General features: G+C 38.0%; 1 protein-coding gene across 1 annotated transcript in view; it reads left to right on the top strand.

The window, feature by feature from the left end:
- Positions 1-323: 323 nt before the first annotated feature.
- Positions 324-13,258, top strand: part of LOC102486443 (inactive N-acetylated-alpha-linked acidic dipeptidase-like protein 2) — a gene marked incomplete at its 3' end in the record, with an annotated part of 436,765 nt that continues 423,830 nt past the window's right edge. Inside the window, 1 exon segment of the mRNA XM_027767020.1 lies at positions 324-477. Within this exon segment, the coding sequence (XP_027622821.1) occupies positions 396-477 (82 nt within the window).

Here is a 13,258-nt window from a genome sequence, read left to right as displayed (position 1 = left end):
CGAGCCTCCATTAATCCTAAAAATTAGAAAGTCCAAATCTACTGAGATGATTAAAAAAAGACAGTGAGAATCCCTTAAACACAATGAAATCAAATGTAGACATTATAGGAATACTGCTTACTTATCATGGGAGAGAGGAGGGAAAAGGAAGAGGTCAAGGAAAACCTCTTTGCCTAGGCTTGATAGCTGGGAGATGGAACTTTCTGCTTATTTAAAAAGAGAAAAGTCGGAAGAAGGACCCATCATAGCTCGGATACATCCATGACATGGTAATGTATGAATTTCAATGTGTGTGGTAACATTTTAAATAGTTCATTCTCTTTTAGCTTTCCTTATTGGAAAAGGCTGGATTTGGAGGTGCTCTTCTATATATCGATCCTTGTGATTTACCAAAGATGGCAAATCTCAGTGCTGAGACCTTCGTGGTGTCCCTGAATCCGGGAGGAGACCCTTCTACGCCTGGTTACCCAAGTGTCGGTAAGTTTGTTGTCCGCGTTTGTTACACCTGTGAGCATTACAAGATTGCGGCTTACATGGATGTGCTGCCTACCTCAGTCAAGGTACAGTAATGTCAAATCATTCTTACCTCTCTGAAGTGAAAAGGTGATTGTTTTTACCCCTCAAAATTAAACTAATTTGTAGGAAACCTAAAGTTTTACAGTCAATTTTTAGCTCAATACATCGCAGTGTCCTGTACAGGCAGCAAGCATGTTTTGTTTGTATCATTGAATGACTCATAGGATAAGTTTCAGCACCAGGGACAGCACTCAGTGTAGCTAGGAGTCTGTACAAATATGGAGGAGTGTGAAACCTCTACTGCTTTGGGGCAGCCGTCAAGACTTGAAGTCTAGAGTCTCAGGGTAAATGAGTAAAGTGAGAGAAGATGCCAGAAAAGAATTCAGTTAATGGAATCAAATTATGTAGCTCCTTAAAAGAAAGAGCCTCACTGGTTTCGCCCATGAGTGGCAACTTAGAGAGGGCCATGATTGCAAAAAACACCCTCCTTTCCCAGTAAGCTGTGCCTGTGAGCAGATGGCAGAGAGACCACTGAGATTTGGGCCTGTGCTGATGGTTTCATTGAATTTCTGTCCAATGCGTCATTGACAAATATCTATATATGTGACATGGTCAGGGAAAATCTCTTTCAGCGTTCTTCCAGGATGACAGTGAACCATTAATGATGACACTTTATTCCATAATTAAAGTACGAATTAACAAGAAAGCATGGTGTAATTACCCATGTGTTCTGCTAGTGTTTTTCTTTCTTTCCCAAAATGGTTCAGAAGACTTTACTGGTTATCTTCCTCGAGTCTAGCTTTGCTTCCTCTAGGTAGTAATTTACCAATTGGTTAGCAACTTCCGCCAAGAAGGGAGTGAAGTGAATCAAACATGAATTATAATTGGTGCATTTTGTTGAGTTTACTGATTACTGCTTTTGCTTCGGTGCACTGCAAAAATGCCCCTTGGATAATCCCAGTAAGAATCTTCTCTGGGACTTCCCTGGCCTATACTTCATGCAATCCATGGTCTTGTCACTCAGATTGTGAGATCAGAATTTGTGGACTTAGATCTGCAATTTCCAGAAATCACCAAAACAGCAGCCCAGCTCTCCCGTTTGCAAATGTTCTCAATGCACTGGGTTCTGATTCCTCGGATCCTGGAGGCCGCATTTGGCAGCTAACTCTGGGGCAAGTCACTGGGCTCAATGCCACCCCTAAACCAGATACTTCCTGAGCACTCTGGCAGTGTTGAGAAGTCATCCAGCTGGCAACATTGCACTTGAATGTTTTTTGGGCGTAGTTCATGTCTTGAACGTATTTAGCAAAATGTTGGTCGGAGTCCTAAACAATCTCAGGTTGCTTTCTTCTTTCATTTTTATTTTAAATAATATAAACTTATGAAGAAGTAGCAAATAGGGCATTATATGTAGAACCGGTGTGTCTTTATCAAAGAATCCCCTAACAGTAATGTTGTACGTCACTGCAGTCAAATTAGCAAAGACATAAAATTAACGCTAATAAATAGTATTAACTAATTATAGGTTTTATCCAAATTTCTTCAAGTTTCTAACTAAATTTTTTTTTTCTGGTCCAGCAGCCAATTTAGATGTTCGTATTGTATTTAGTTGTCTCGTTTCTCCAATCCTTTCCAATGTAGAGCAGATTTTCCATATTTCTTTTATTCTTTTGACATTTTTTAAAGAATATTGGCATGATATTTTGTAGACCGTCCCTCAAGTGAGCTTGCCAAATAATTTCTAATGATTAGATTGTATTATACTTACAGATTTTTGGAAGAAGTTCTGTGGAAGTGACATTGTCTCTTTTCAATGCCTGCTGGGAGATATCTATTGGGGTTATGTCTTATTTTTCTTGAAGCTGACTTTGACCCCTAGGTTATGGTGGTGTCTACACATTTTCTCCACTGTCTATTGTATCTCCCTTTATAATTCATGAGTGTCCTGTGGGGAGCTATTACAAAGCTGTAAATATCCTCTTCCTAGCCGTACTTCTCATCACAAACTTTAGTAGCCTTCAGTGGTTCCTGTCTGTCACAATTACAGTGGTATTTGCCACATGATCCTTCCCTATTTCCATCATTCCTTCAGAATAGTTTTTAAAGAAACACTTTTTTTTTTTACAATGAATAACCATACTTCTCATGTTCTCAGAGAAAGATGAAATGGTTATATGACATTTGGGGAAAAAATTGGAAGTCAGACCGCTTACTTCCAATGTGAATTACCAGTGCAATAAATGGCATTATCTAGTATTTTACTCAATGTTACTTATATAGGAATAACATGAAAACTTTCTTCACAACTATAAGGTCTCTTTTTTACATATGAACCTCCACATAGTAAACAAAAAAGGAAAATATACCACTTCTTGTATTTCTCTTTTTGCCCTGGCTAGTAAGACACTCTGATTAACTGCAGTGGTTTATATCTCTGGCTTCAGACTTGGTCTTTCCTCCTAGGAGTTTTTTCAATATCTCTGTGTTTTGAGGCATTGTTTACATTTTTTTAAAAACCAATACAATCTTTGCTGGATTCTCATGCAGTCAGCCACAGCTTGAGTCTCAGACTTGGAGACTTAAAACTCACGACAGGCATGGGTGTGTGTGTGCCCAAAATCCTGAGAGGAGAATGGAGAAGGGATCGTGGTGTGGCCATCCTTCTGGAGGATGAGTTCTTGCTTTTTGTTTCTCTGTATCTCTCTATCTCTTCAGTTTGCACCCTATGGCAAAAATATTTCTGAAAAAAAATTAAAAACACAATTTTCTACAAATCTCTTTCTTGAGGGGGAGGGGTTGCGGAGAAGGCAGGTTGTGAGGTATAAATAAAAACTATAAATGAATCTGTCCAAAGTGAATCATATTATCTAATTTAATACCCCACAGTATGGTTTGTTGAATGATTATTAGAAGAACTACACCAAAATTTGGGCCAGAAGGTGGTATAATGGTTAAAGCACTGGACTCGCACGTGGCCAACTGTGGTCTGACTCCTGGATCTAGTGACTTAAAACTCACTCCAAGAGCATGTGTCTGTGTGCCCAAAATCCTGAGAGGAAAATGGAAGAGAAGGGATTGTGCTGTTTCCATCCCTCCTTGGGGTGATTTCTCACTTTCTCTCTGCATCTCTGTCTCTTTAGCGAGCGCCTACATCCTATAGCAAAAAATAAAATAAAATAGCTACCCTAAAATTATCTCTAGCTCCAATTTTAGGAACTGTATTTTATTAACTAATTAATTAAGGGAGATTAGTCCCTAAAGAAGTAGAACAACCAAAAATCCAAGAAGATATTTTAAAATATCGTTTGGCTTTTAAGATAAACACAGTAAACAGAATAAAATAACAAATACTACACAATCTTCACCTGGCTTCATCAACTGTCTATAGTCTACCATTTTTGTTTTGTGTGTGTATCCCCTATACTCCACAGTGTCACCAGCTATTTTTCCAGATAAAATTTACATAAATTGAAATGCACATGTCTTAACATAGAAACGGCACACTTGTGGCATCCCCATGCCGGTGCAGCTATAGACATTTCCCAACACCAGCGTTAGGAAACCACCCATCTCAGGTTGTTTTTTTTTTTAAATTGTTTTATTTTAACTTTCTTTCTCTCTCTCTCTCTCTCCTTCCTGCCTTCCTGCCTTCCTGCTTTTCTTTCTTCTTTTTAATTTGACCTTAGAGGGACAGAGTGAGAGAGAGAGAGAGGGAAAGTGAGAAAGCAAGCCGCCAGGTTCAGGACTCGAGCCACAATAGGCCATGTAGAAGTCCAGTGACCTTAACCACTATGCCACCTGCCAGCCCTGGTCTCAGATTTTAAAATGGCACAAAATTGTAGAACTTCACAGAAATGGAAACACATGGTATATGTTACATCATGTGAAGGTTCTGCTCAGAATAATGTCTGTGGTATTTATTATGGTTGGGGTATCAGTTTTTTCTCTGTTGCTGTTGCAGAGTATAGAACAATTTTTGTATTGATTCACATAAGTGATCTTTAAACAATATTAATACCAATACACTCTTCCACAATACATAATGCAAATGGTTGTCCAAACAAGGCACAGGAAGTCCATGGAAGGTAGTTCTGCTCACACAGCCTCATTGGATACCAAGTGATTTTTGATTAGTGTAGAGTTCGAGCAAAGAGTAAAAGGTTTCTAAACACTCGGCCCTGTGACCCAGAAAAGCATGTGCTGCATCTTTATTCTAACAAAAGCAAGCCTTTGGGGTCATTAGCCCTATCAACCACTCTGAGTCTCGGTTTCTTCACAGTGAAAATGAGGATTGTGTTAACATTTATTTCACAAGATTGTCTTAAGGAAATTCAAAATCTTGAGCTCCACGCAGTCTTAATCAGGAACTCTGTTCTGAGAAGCTCACATGGTCTGATACCCTGTAACTCTTTCACTGACATACTGTTAACCCAGGTGTTTCAGTTACACTAAGCTATGGTCCAAGGAAATACTGTTTCCTAGAACCGTATGATTTCTGAATTCTTAGAGCTGTCAGGACTTATATGTAAGATTCTAAGCTCAGCCTTGAAGCTCTCGACTATTTTAGCCAGAGACTCGGGTAAATGAGACAAGAACCGATGTTTACTGTAACTGGCCATGACTAAAACACAATCGGGGGGCGCATTTGACCTAAAATAATCAATCACCTACAGAAGGGATGTCAGAGAGCTATAGGGTAAGCATAAAAAGGGAAGGGTTTCTTTAAGGAGGATTCCATTTGATCTCTGTTGAAACATGGAAAAGAAAAGCCTTTCCCAACCTCTAACCATTAAGATTGTCTGAAATCTCAAAAACTAGGAATAGTATTAAGTTGAAATCCCTTTCTCTATAAATACTTTCTTTAATCATTTATCTTACAGATTTTCTCTTAGCTGCAGTGTTGATTTTAATTTTAGTACCACCTCCAAATAACTACCTGGCCAGTCTCTTGACTACTGGTTAACTAAACTCAAGCTGTTATTTTCATCTTGACCTAGACTTGATTTTCCTTAGATCTTATTTCCTGATTTTACCCTGATACAACGTTCTGCGTTAACTAAACTCAAGCTGTTATTTTCATCTTGAAATAGACTTGATTCTCCTTAGATCTTATTTCCTGATTTTATCCTGATGCAATGTTCTGCACCCTTGGCCTCTATCCATTTGTTACACTCCTTTCCCCCTCTTGTTCTTTGTGTTAAATTCTGGAAAGACTTTTCAGCGGTTTTCCTCTAGTGAAGTGTATCAAACGACACAGTTTATTTAATATTCCCAGAGTTACAATTCACTGGCTCTGTGTGTTGTTTATCTACTGTCTGCTTGACATCACCCCTGCCAACCAAAAGTATTCAAAGAATAAGGAGTACCCCTGTAATGTGTGACAAGTCTTCACGAGGTGTTCTTGGTCCAGTTACCTGGACAAATGTCGAAAGGCTGACTTGAGCTGGCACTAAATCAACTGAGACAATGCGGAACTATTCCCTGACTAGAATAGCAGAGAATATAAATATGTGCCTAGTTGTCAAAGCAGTGTTAGTTATTCACAGCATGAAAAGCCTTGTCACTTGTTGGGGAAAAATAAAGTGCCTGAATTCTTATCATTGTACCATAACTGACTGCTGGTTCTTGTATGGTAGAGAGGGCTTCAGAGCTACATGAAGTATTATTCAACTTGGTTTTTAGAACCATTTAAAAAGCTGCTCATTGTTAAGCAGTCTAATTTTTTTTTTCAGGAAATTTAATTCATAGCATATCAAAAAGACAGATCATTTAAACTCAAACTACTCCTTTAAAAAGGATCCAAATTTTATTTTGAATGGTAATTTTGGTAACCTAAGTTTTCTTGACCCCACAAGGAGAAATTTCCAATAGAGTATTGAACTGACAAAGATGATAGCCGTAGATTATTGCTCATAGGGAATCAGTATGCCGTAAGTACATTCGTCATTCAGAATTTTTTATTTTCTATTGTGTTGGGAGCGCCTTACTTCAACCAAGTACTCAAAGTGGAAAGAGAGTGTGAGAGAGGGGAAGAGAAAGCACCCTGATGAGGGTGAAGAGCGTAGGAAAGGAAATTTGGGGAAAAAATAGAGAGGTAAGACACTTGTGGGACACAGATATGGTTTATCATCTGTTGATGAGGATGCACATAGTATTCTCAGCTGGGCTGGACTGAGGTGGGTAAGGTCTCCACACAATCTAAATGATGTATAGCGATTGAATACATGGATATAATAAATAAAAAATTATAAAATAAACAAGTCATCAATGGAGTCAATCAGTTTGTTTTGTTTAAGACCCAAAGTTTCCACAAAAGGCTATGGCGCATTTTAAAAGAATGATAAAATCTATTGCTTGGAGAAAAAATAAAATTAGTTTAAATTTTTATAACACTTGTCATTCTTTCCCTTATTTTGTCCCTTCAACAGGACTGCTTTCATTGACCGTACTAAGCAGTTAGTTAAGCAAACTGATCCCCAATCACAGTGACACCACCCTTTAAATCTCTGGTTGTCTAGCTTCCAAGTAGTGGGAATCTTAATATTATGTGCTATCTACCATTCAATTTAGGCATGTGAAATTTATGAGAATAGGGCTAAAGACCGATGCTATCTCAGACAAATGATTCAAATTTACTGCTGAACAAAGTTTGGATTTAGTTTTATGTTCAGTATGGGCTTGAGGGTAACATTGAAGGTGAAGTCTAAAATACAATAATAAATGATAAATCTTGACTATAGCTTTAATCTGCATCATTACAATATCAGAACAAATTTAGATTGGACCACATGCAATATCAACATTCTACAATATTTTTACTTTCAAAAATGGTTAACTGCAGGGGATGATGGTTAATATCAGAACAAATTTAGATTGGACCACATGCAGTGTCAACATTCTACAGTATTTTTACTTTCAAAAATGGTTAACTGCGGGGGGCAACAGGTGGCATGATGGTTAAGGCACTGAACTCCCACATGTTAACCATGGTTCAAGTCCCAGACCCAGTGGTTTTACAATCATGTGAGGCACGCGTGTACTTGCCCCAAATCCTGAGAGGATAATGGAGGAGAAGGTATCACAGTGTAGCCATCCCCAGTGGTGGGGGAGCGATTTCTCATTTTCCTTTTCTCTGTCTCTGTTGCTCCCTCTCCAGTGAGTTCACACACCCTACAGCAAAAAAATCTTTTAAAACATATAACTACATATTATAAAATAAATCAATTGAGCAATTTATCAACTAATCAAAGAATGTGAAAAACAAGTACCAAGAAATATTGAGTTTTATTTTTCCTTTGGAGTAATCATTTTTACTTAATTTTATTTATCTTTCTTATTATATTTTTAATTTGACTAGGGAGGGACTAAAACAGAGAGAAGGAAAGTAAGAAAGGATGCAACCAGGTCCAGGACTCAAACTACTGTGGGCCATGTGGGAGTCCAGAACCCCAACCTCTATACTATCTGCTGGCCCCCCAGTTTTATTTTTTTACCACTAAATTATAGGTATTATTTTGGTTGTGGGATATATTCAATACCTATCATCTCCCCGACTTTATACATCTTTTTATTTAATAGTTTCAGACGGTGTATAAAATGTAATCATCTTTTTTAAAGATTCAAATTGTTGTTACAGTCCTAGGTACGGCCCACTATTTCAATAAACTGGGCAGTAACTGAGCAGAAAATATCAGCTAAAATAGCATAAAAGATCAGGAATGAGCCTGAAGAATAATAAATCATGCTGCCAACACAGTTAACTTCATTTTTCCCAGCCACTTTTTATGTATTCTTATCTGCCAGTTTCAGGACCTATAAACTCTAGCAGTGGGAGATTTTTCTGTCGACAAACTTAAGCTTTCTTAGAGAAAATACCGCTAGTATGACTAATGTGAGGTATGAAGTTATAAATGTCTCTGTAAATTATTTCTTCATTCACTAGCATATAATAAAGGTAACATAAGGGTAATAACATTCTCTTTTTAACCCCCCCCAATTAGTAGTAGCCGATAATATAATATTGAATTTTATTAATAGTCACCTGTTTCTCAAATATTTTTCTAACAATTCACTTATAATTACTTTATGCCCCTTTAAGAATGGTAAAATATGTTATCATATATGTTATATGTTATCAGTAAATCATTATCAAATGTATTTCATAAAACCTATTAAAGCTATGGTTAGTGTTTTATAACTTCACTTAAAGTTTATTCTGTACACCAAAGTGTCCAATAGAAGAAATGATGAAATAAACCAAGATAGGAAGCTACCTACTGCCAGTCTTCATGTGGAAATAGCAAAGAACAATAACTGTAAGCCGTAAGATCTCACTGCATTAGATAACATGGTTTGCAATAGGGAAACTGTGAACCTTCTTAAATAAAAGTTAAATCTTTCTGTACATCCCAAAAGCAATGATGGATATAGATACAGCTTATCTTCTTAGTTTATTTGTATTTTTAAATTTTTATATAATTTAAGTTCAAAGACAACTTGCAAGAACAGTACAGGGACTATTGAATAACATTTACTCAGGCTCACTGATTTTTATGATTGCTCCTTTGCTTTTTCATTCTTGCGCTCACTCCTACATATATGTAAGGCTGGCCCGTGGAGCAGTGCTTGAGCACAGTACATTGGAAGCCATCCCACCTGGCCCACCAAGGTTTGAATCTTAGCCCTGGTGATTTGAAAAATATAGCACGCATGAATGGGTGTGTGCCCCAAATTCTGATGGGATGGAGAAATGGGGGAAAAATTGTGATGTCACCATACCCATTGAGGGGGTGCTTCCTCAACTTTCTCTGGCAAGTGCACATGCTCTCTGGCAATTAAAAACATATATATATATATGTATGTATTTATATAGATTATATTAATATAAATGTATATTTAAGTATATGTAAGAATATGTAAATGTGCCTATATTTATATAGTGTGTGTATACATGTATATGTATTTTTTTCTGAACCACTGGACAGCGAGTAACATACATCTTGCCCCTTTATTCTAAATACTTTAGTATGCATTTCTAAGAACAAGAACATCCCCTTACAAAACTATAGCATGCATATTGGTACCATAAAATATAGCATTGCTATAAAACTATGTTCTAATCCAGAGGTTGCATTCAAGTTTCATCAGTTGTACCAATAATGTTCTTTTTTCAACTGTTCTTTTTTTCATATACCATATTTTTTATTTCAATTTCTTTCACACATTAATCACATTATTTAGCTTGCAAAGTGAGTAATTCAATATGTGTACGTTTCTCACCAGCCCAGTTGACAATACTATAAAGTTATCTTCAACAGATAGTACCCGCATCTTTGCCCCATAAATGCTCTGCCTTCCTCCATCTCTGCTCCTTCACCCACCCTCTTCCCACACTGTACCTGGTATGCACAACCACTCACCACGCTCCTGTAGCCTCAGTCACTTGGTTCTGATCATGGAGTGTATACACTCATTCTCTTGAGCTATTTTTGCTTCTGGTTGAGAATCAATGCTAGGAATGTGAATTATTGTTGCTTCTTGATTGTCTCTTTAATCTGAAACAAGTCCTTGAGCTTTATCTTTTATGATCTTGATGCTTTTAAAGATTACACACTAGGACCAGCAGATGGTGTAATAGTTATGTTGCAGGACTCCCACGTAGTTGACTGTGGTTCTAGTCCCAGACCTGGCAGCTTAAATCACAGCAGGCACATGTGTGTGCATCCTCAAAATCCCGAGAAAAAAAAATAGATGAAAAAGAATTGTTGTGTAGCCATGCTCCCCCACCCCTGCCTGAGGGATAATTTCTCACTTTCCATCTCTGTCTTTCTCTGTCTCTCTGTGAATAAGCACACCCTATAGCAAAAATAAAATTTAAAAATTAAAAAAAAATCACACCAATTATTCCATGGAATATCTCTTTAATTTTAGTTTGTTTCATGTGTCTCCCAAATTCAGGTTATATAAACTATTAGCTGAAACACCTTAAAGTGATGTTTATCTTTCTCAGTATAACATATCAAGAAAAGGGATACATAGAGTTTTTAGTCCCCACATTGGTGATGTTAACTTTGGCCACACACATCTTTCTTTTAGTAGACCATCAGATTCATATTTTAACCAAGCTAATATTATAATTTGTTACCATCAATATGTAGCTTTACATTAAAATTGTCCAGAATTTTCCCATCATCTTTTGAACACATGCATACTTTCTGGTACAACACAATTTTTTAGGCATGTCCTTTACTTTCTCCATGTCAGATCTAAAATTCTGCCACTTCTCCAAGGATCTCTAGTTATTTTAAATGGAAACAGATATTAGAAGTCAGTATGTGGGTTCAGAACGTGTTGACTATTGATGGGCCATCGTTGGTTTAAGTCTTCTCAGGGGTACAAAACCAAGAAAAAAAAGAAAGAGAGAGAGAGAAAACAAAGAAAGGAAGAAAAAAAAGAAAAATGGGTAAAAAATGAAGAGAAAGAAAGGGAGATGTGTTGATGGCTTCTATTGCTGCCCGAATACATAGCATTTATTGCAGCATTGCTTCCCCCACATTTGTAATGTCCCTCACCTACAAAGAGAAACGTGACTCACACTGCCATCAATACATTAAACCATTGCCCAAACCTAGAAGATAGACCTGCCAACCCCAGCACTGTGGGAAACAAGCCTACTGCATGTATTTGTACGCTTTTAGGTTGAGAATATGTAAAAATACTATGATCAAAAATGACGGGTTAGTTTTTAATTTTTCTCCTTTTAGTGAGATTATTTATTTTAGGTACATTTGTGGAAGGGGGTTTACATTATTTTAATTGTTTTGCTCTCTCTGTCCTCATTGTCTTCTTTTATTACAAAATGGAGCGTGCTTCCAGAAGTCAAAGTTATGCGAAAGATGGATTCGTGGAGAAATGTCAGTAACCATCCTCTCCTCTTAAGTCTTTCATCACAGTCCACCTACTTTCCTTAGAGAATGAAGCTTAAGCATTTCTGGTTTGTCTCTTCAGTGGTTCTTTTTGTGTAAAATAAGCAGATACATGCTTATTTTATTTGCCTCTTGATTTTATAAAATGAGTCATATACAAACAAAGACCGACAATCATTGGGGCCTCTAGAAGTGGAGGTACTAAGAGAGGGGCTGGTTTGGAAAATTTTTATTAGAGATTAACTAACACCCATGGAAAACAAGGAGCATGAGCAGACTGGGCAGGGACTGAAGTGGGGCTGAAATTGGATAGTCATAACTGTTGGGCTGCTTGCGCTAGAAAGCCAATACTCAAGAAAATGATGGTGGAAGCCACCTGAGATAAGACGGTGGACTAGTATCCAAAGACCATCTCCCCAGTCCCAGTCTGACCAGAAGATCTTTTACAGAGGGGCCAAAGAGCAGTGTGTGCTGTCTTGCCCAGTATAGCAGTTCCACCTCTTGACCGATCCTGTGGAGAAGACTTGATGACTGGGTTGTTTCCACCTGTAACTGGGTAGACCAGACTCAGCTATGAGGACAGAAGTTCTTACGTTCCTCGAATACTTCTGCTTTTTAAGGTTGCATTCTCAAGGCCTCATCCTTGCAAAATCTTAGCAAAACAATGATTCGTTTCTGCAAGAAACAATACTTCCTGTGACAAAGAAAGCAAGCAAGTTAAGGCCAGCCTACAGCATGTGAAGCTGCAGTGTTGATTTAATATGGAATTACCTCAGTTCTTGTTGTGGCCCAGCAACAGAAATGCAAAACATTCTTTTAGAGAGTTTTTCGTTTGTTTGTTTTTTGCTAGTGGGCATGTGCACTTGCTGGAGAGACAGAGAGCTGGAGAAAGACAAAGTGAGAAATTCCCCCCCAAGGGGGATGGCCATGCTGCAATCCCTCTTCTCCATTCTTTTCTCAGGACCCTGGCACTTGGGCACACGCACCCTGCATGGGTCTTAAGCTACTGGGTCCAGGATTCAAACAGCAGCCAGCCCCGCGGGAATACAGTGCCTTAACCACTACGCCACCTGCTGGCCCCCAGACCTGCAAAAATTTCAAGCCACATATATCAGACTTTTCTTTAATGATCCAAATGGCTTCCATTTTCACATCTTCACCCTCCTTTGGATATCATGAGAGACGGCCTCCTCAGAATGGCCTTCCTTTGAGCGCAGAAGTTAGCTGTGGTGAAGGCAGAGCATGGCAATCTCAGCAGCTGGAGGGCATCTCTGACAGGATTCACAGCTGCTGGGGCAAAGTCCTCTCTTGATGAAATGGAGCATCACTATGTCTCTATGGAATCTGGCTTTAGCTTAATTCCTGTCATGAGTTAGAAGGACGGGCTGAGCTGTCCAGTGTGGTAACAACTAGCCAGATGCGGCTCTTTTATGTTCCGTTTAAATTAAGATGAAATGAGGGGTCAGCAAATGGTGTGGTAGGTAAGGTGCTGGACTCCCTCATGGCCCTCTGCTGTTTGAGTACCAGACCTGGAGGCTTGCCTTCTCAGTTTCTCTCTCTCTTCCTTTCTCTCTCTTTTTTTTCTCTCTGCTGTGTCTCTCTCTTCAGTGAGTGCATGTGCCCTGTAGCAAATTAAAAAATAGTAATGATTATAAATAAAATTAAATAGTTCTTTTTTAAAAAGATGAAATTATATTTAAAATTCAGTCATACTAGTTACAGTCTAAGTGCTTAATAACAAATGGCTTTTATAGAAGATTTCCATCAGTAGCAAAAGTTCTGTTGGAGTGATGAGTGCATCAGAATAAATATCTAAA

Source organism: Tupaia chinensis, unplaced genomic scaffold, assembly GCF_000334495.1.
Source record: "Tupaia chinensis unplaced genomic scaffold, TupChi_1.0 Scaffold143833_1, whole genome shotgun sequence".
Classification (NCBI taxonomy): Eukaryota; Metazoa; Chordata; class Mammalia; order Scandentia; family Tupaiidae; genus Tupaia; species Tupaia belangeri.
The sequence above is the reverse complement of the archived record's forward strand: the minus strand, read 5'-3'. Positions and strand labels throughout refer to the sequence as shown.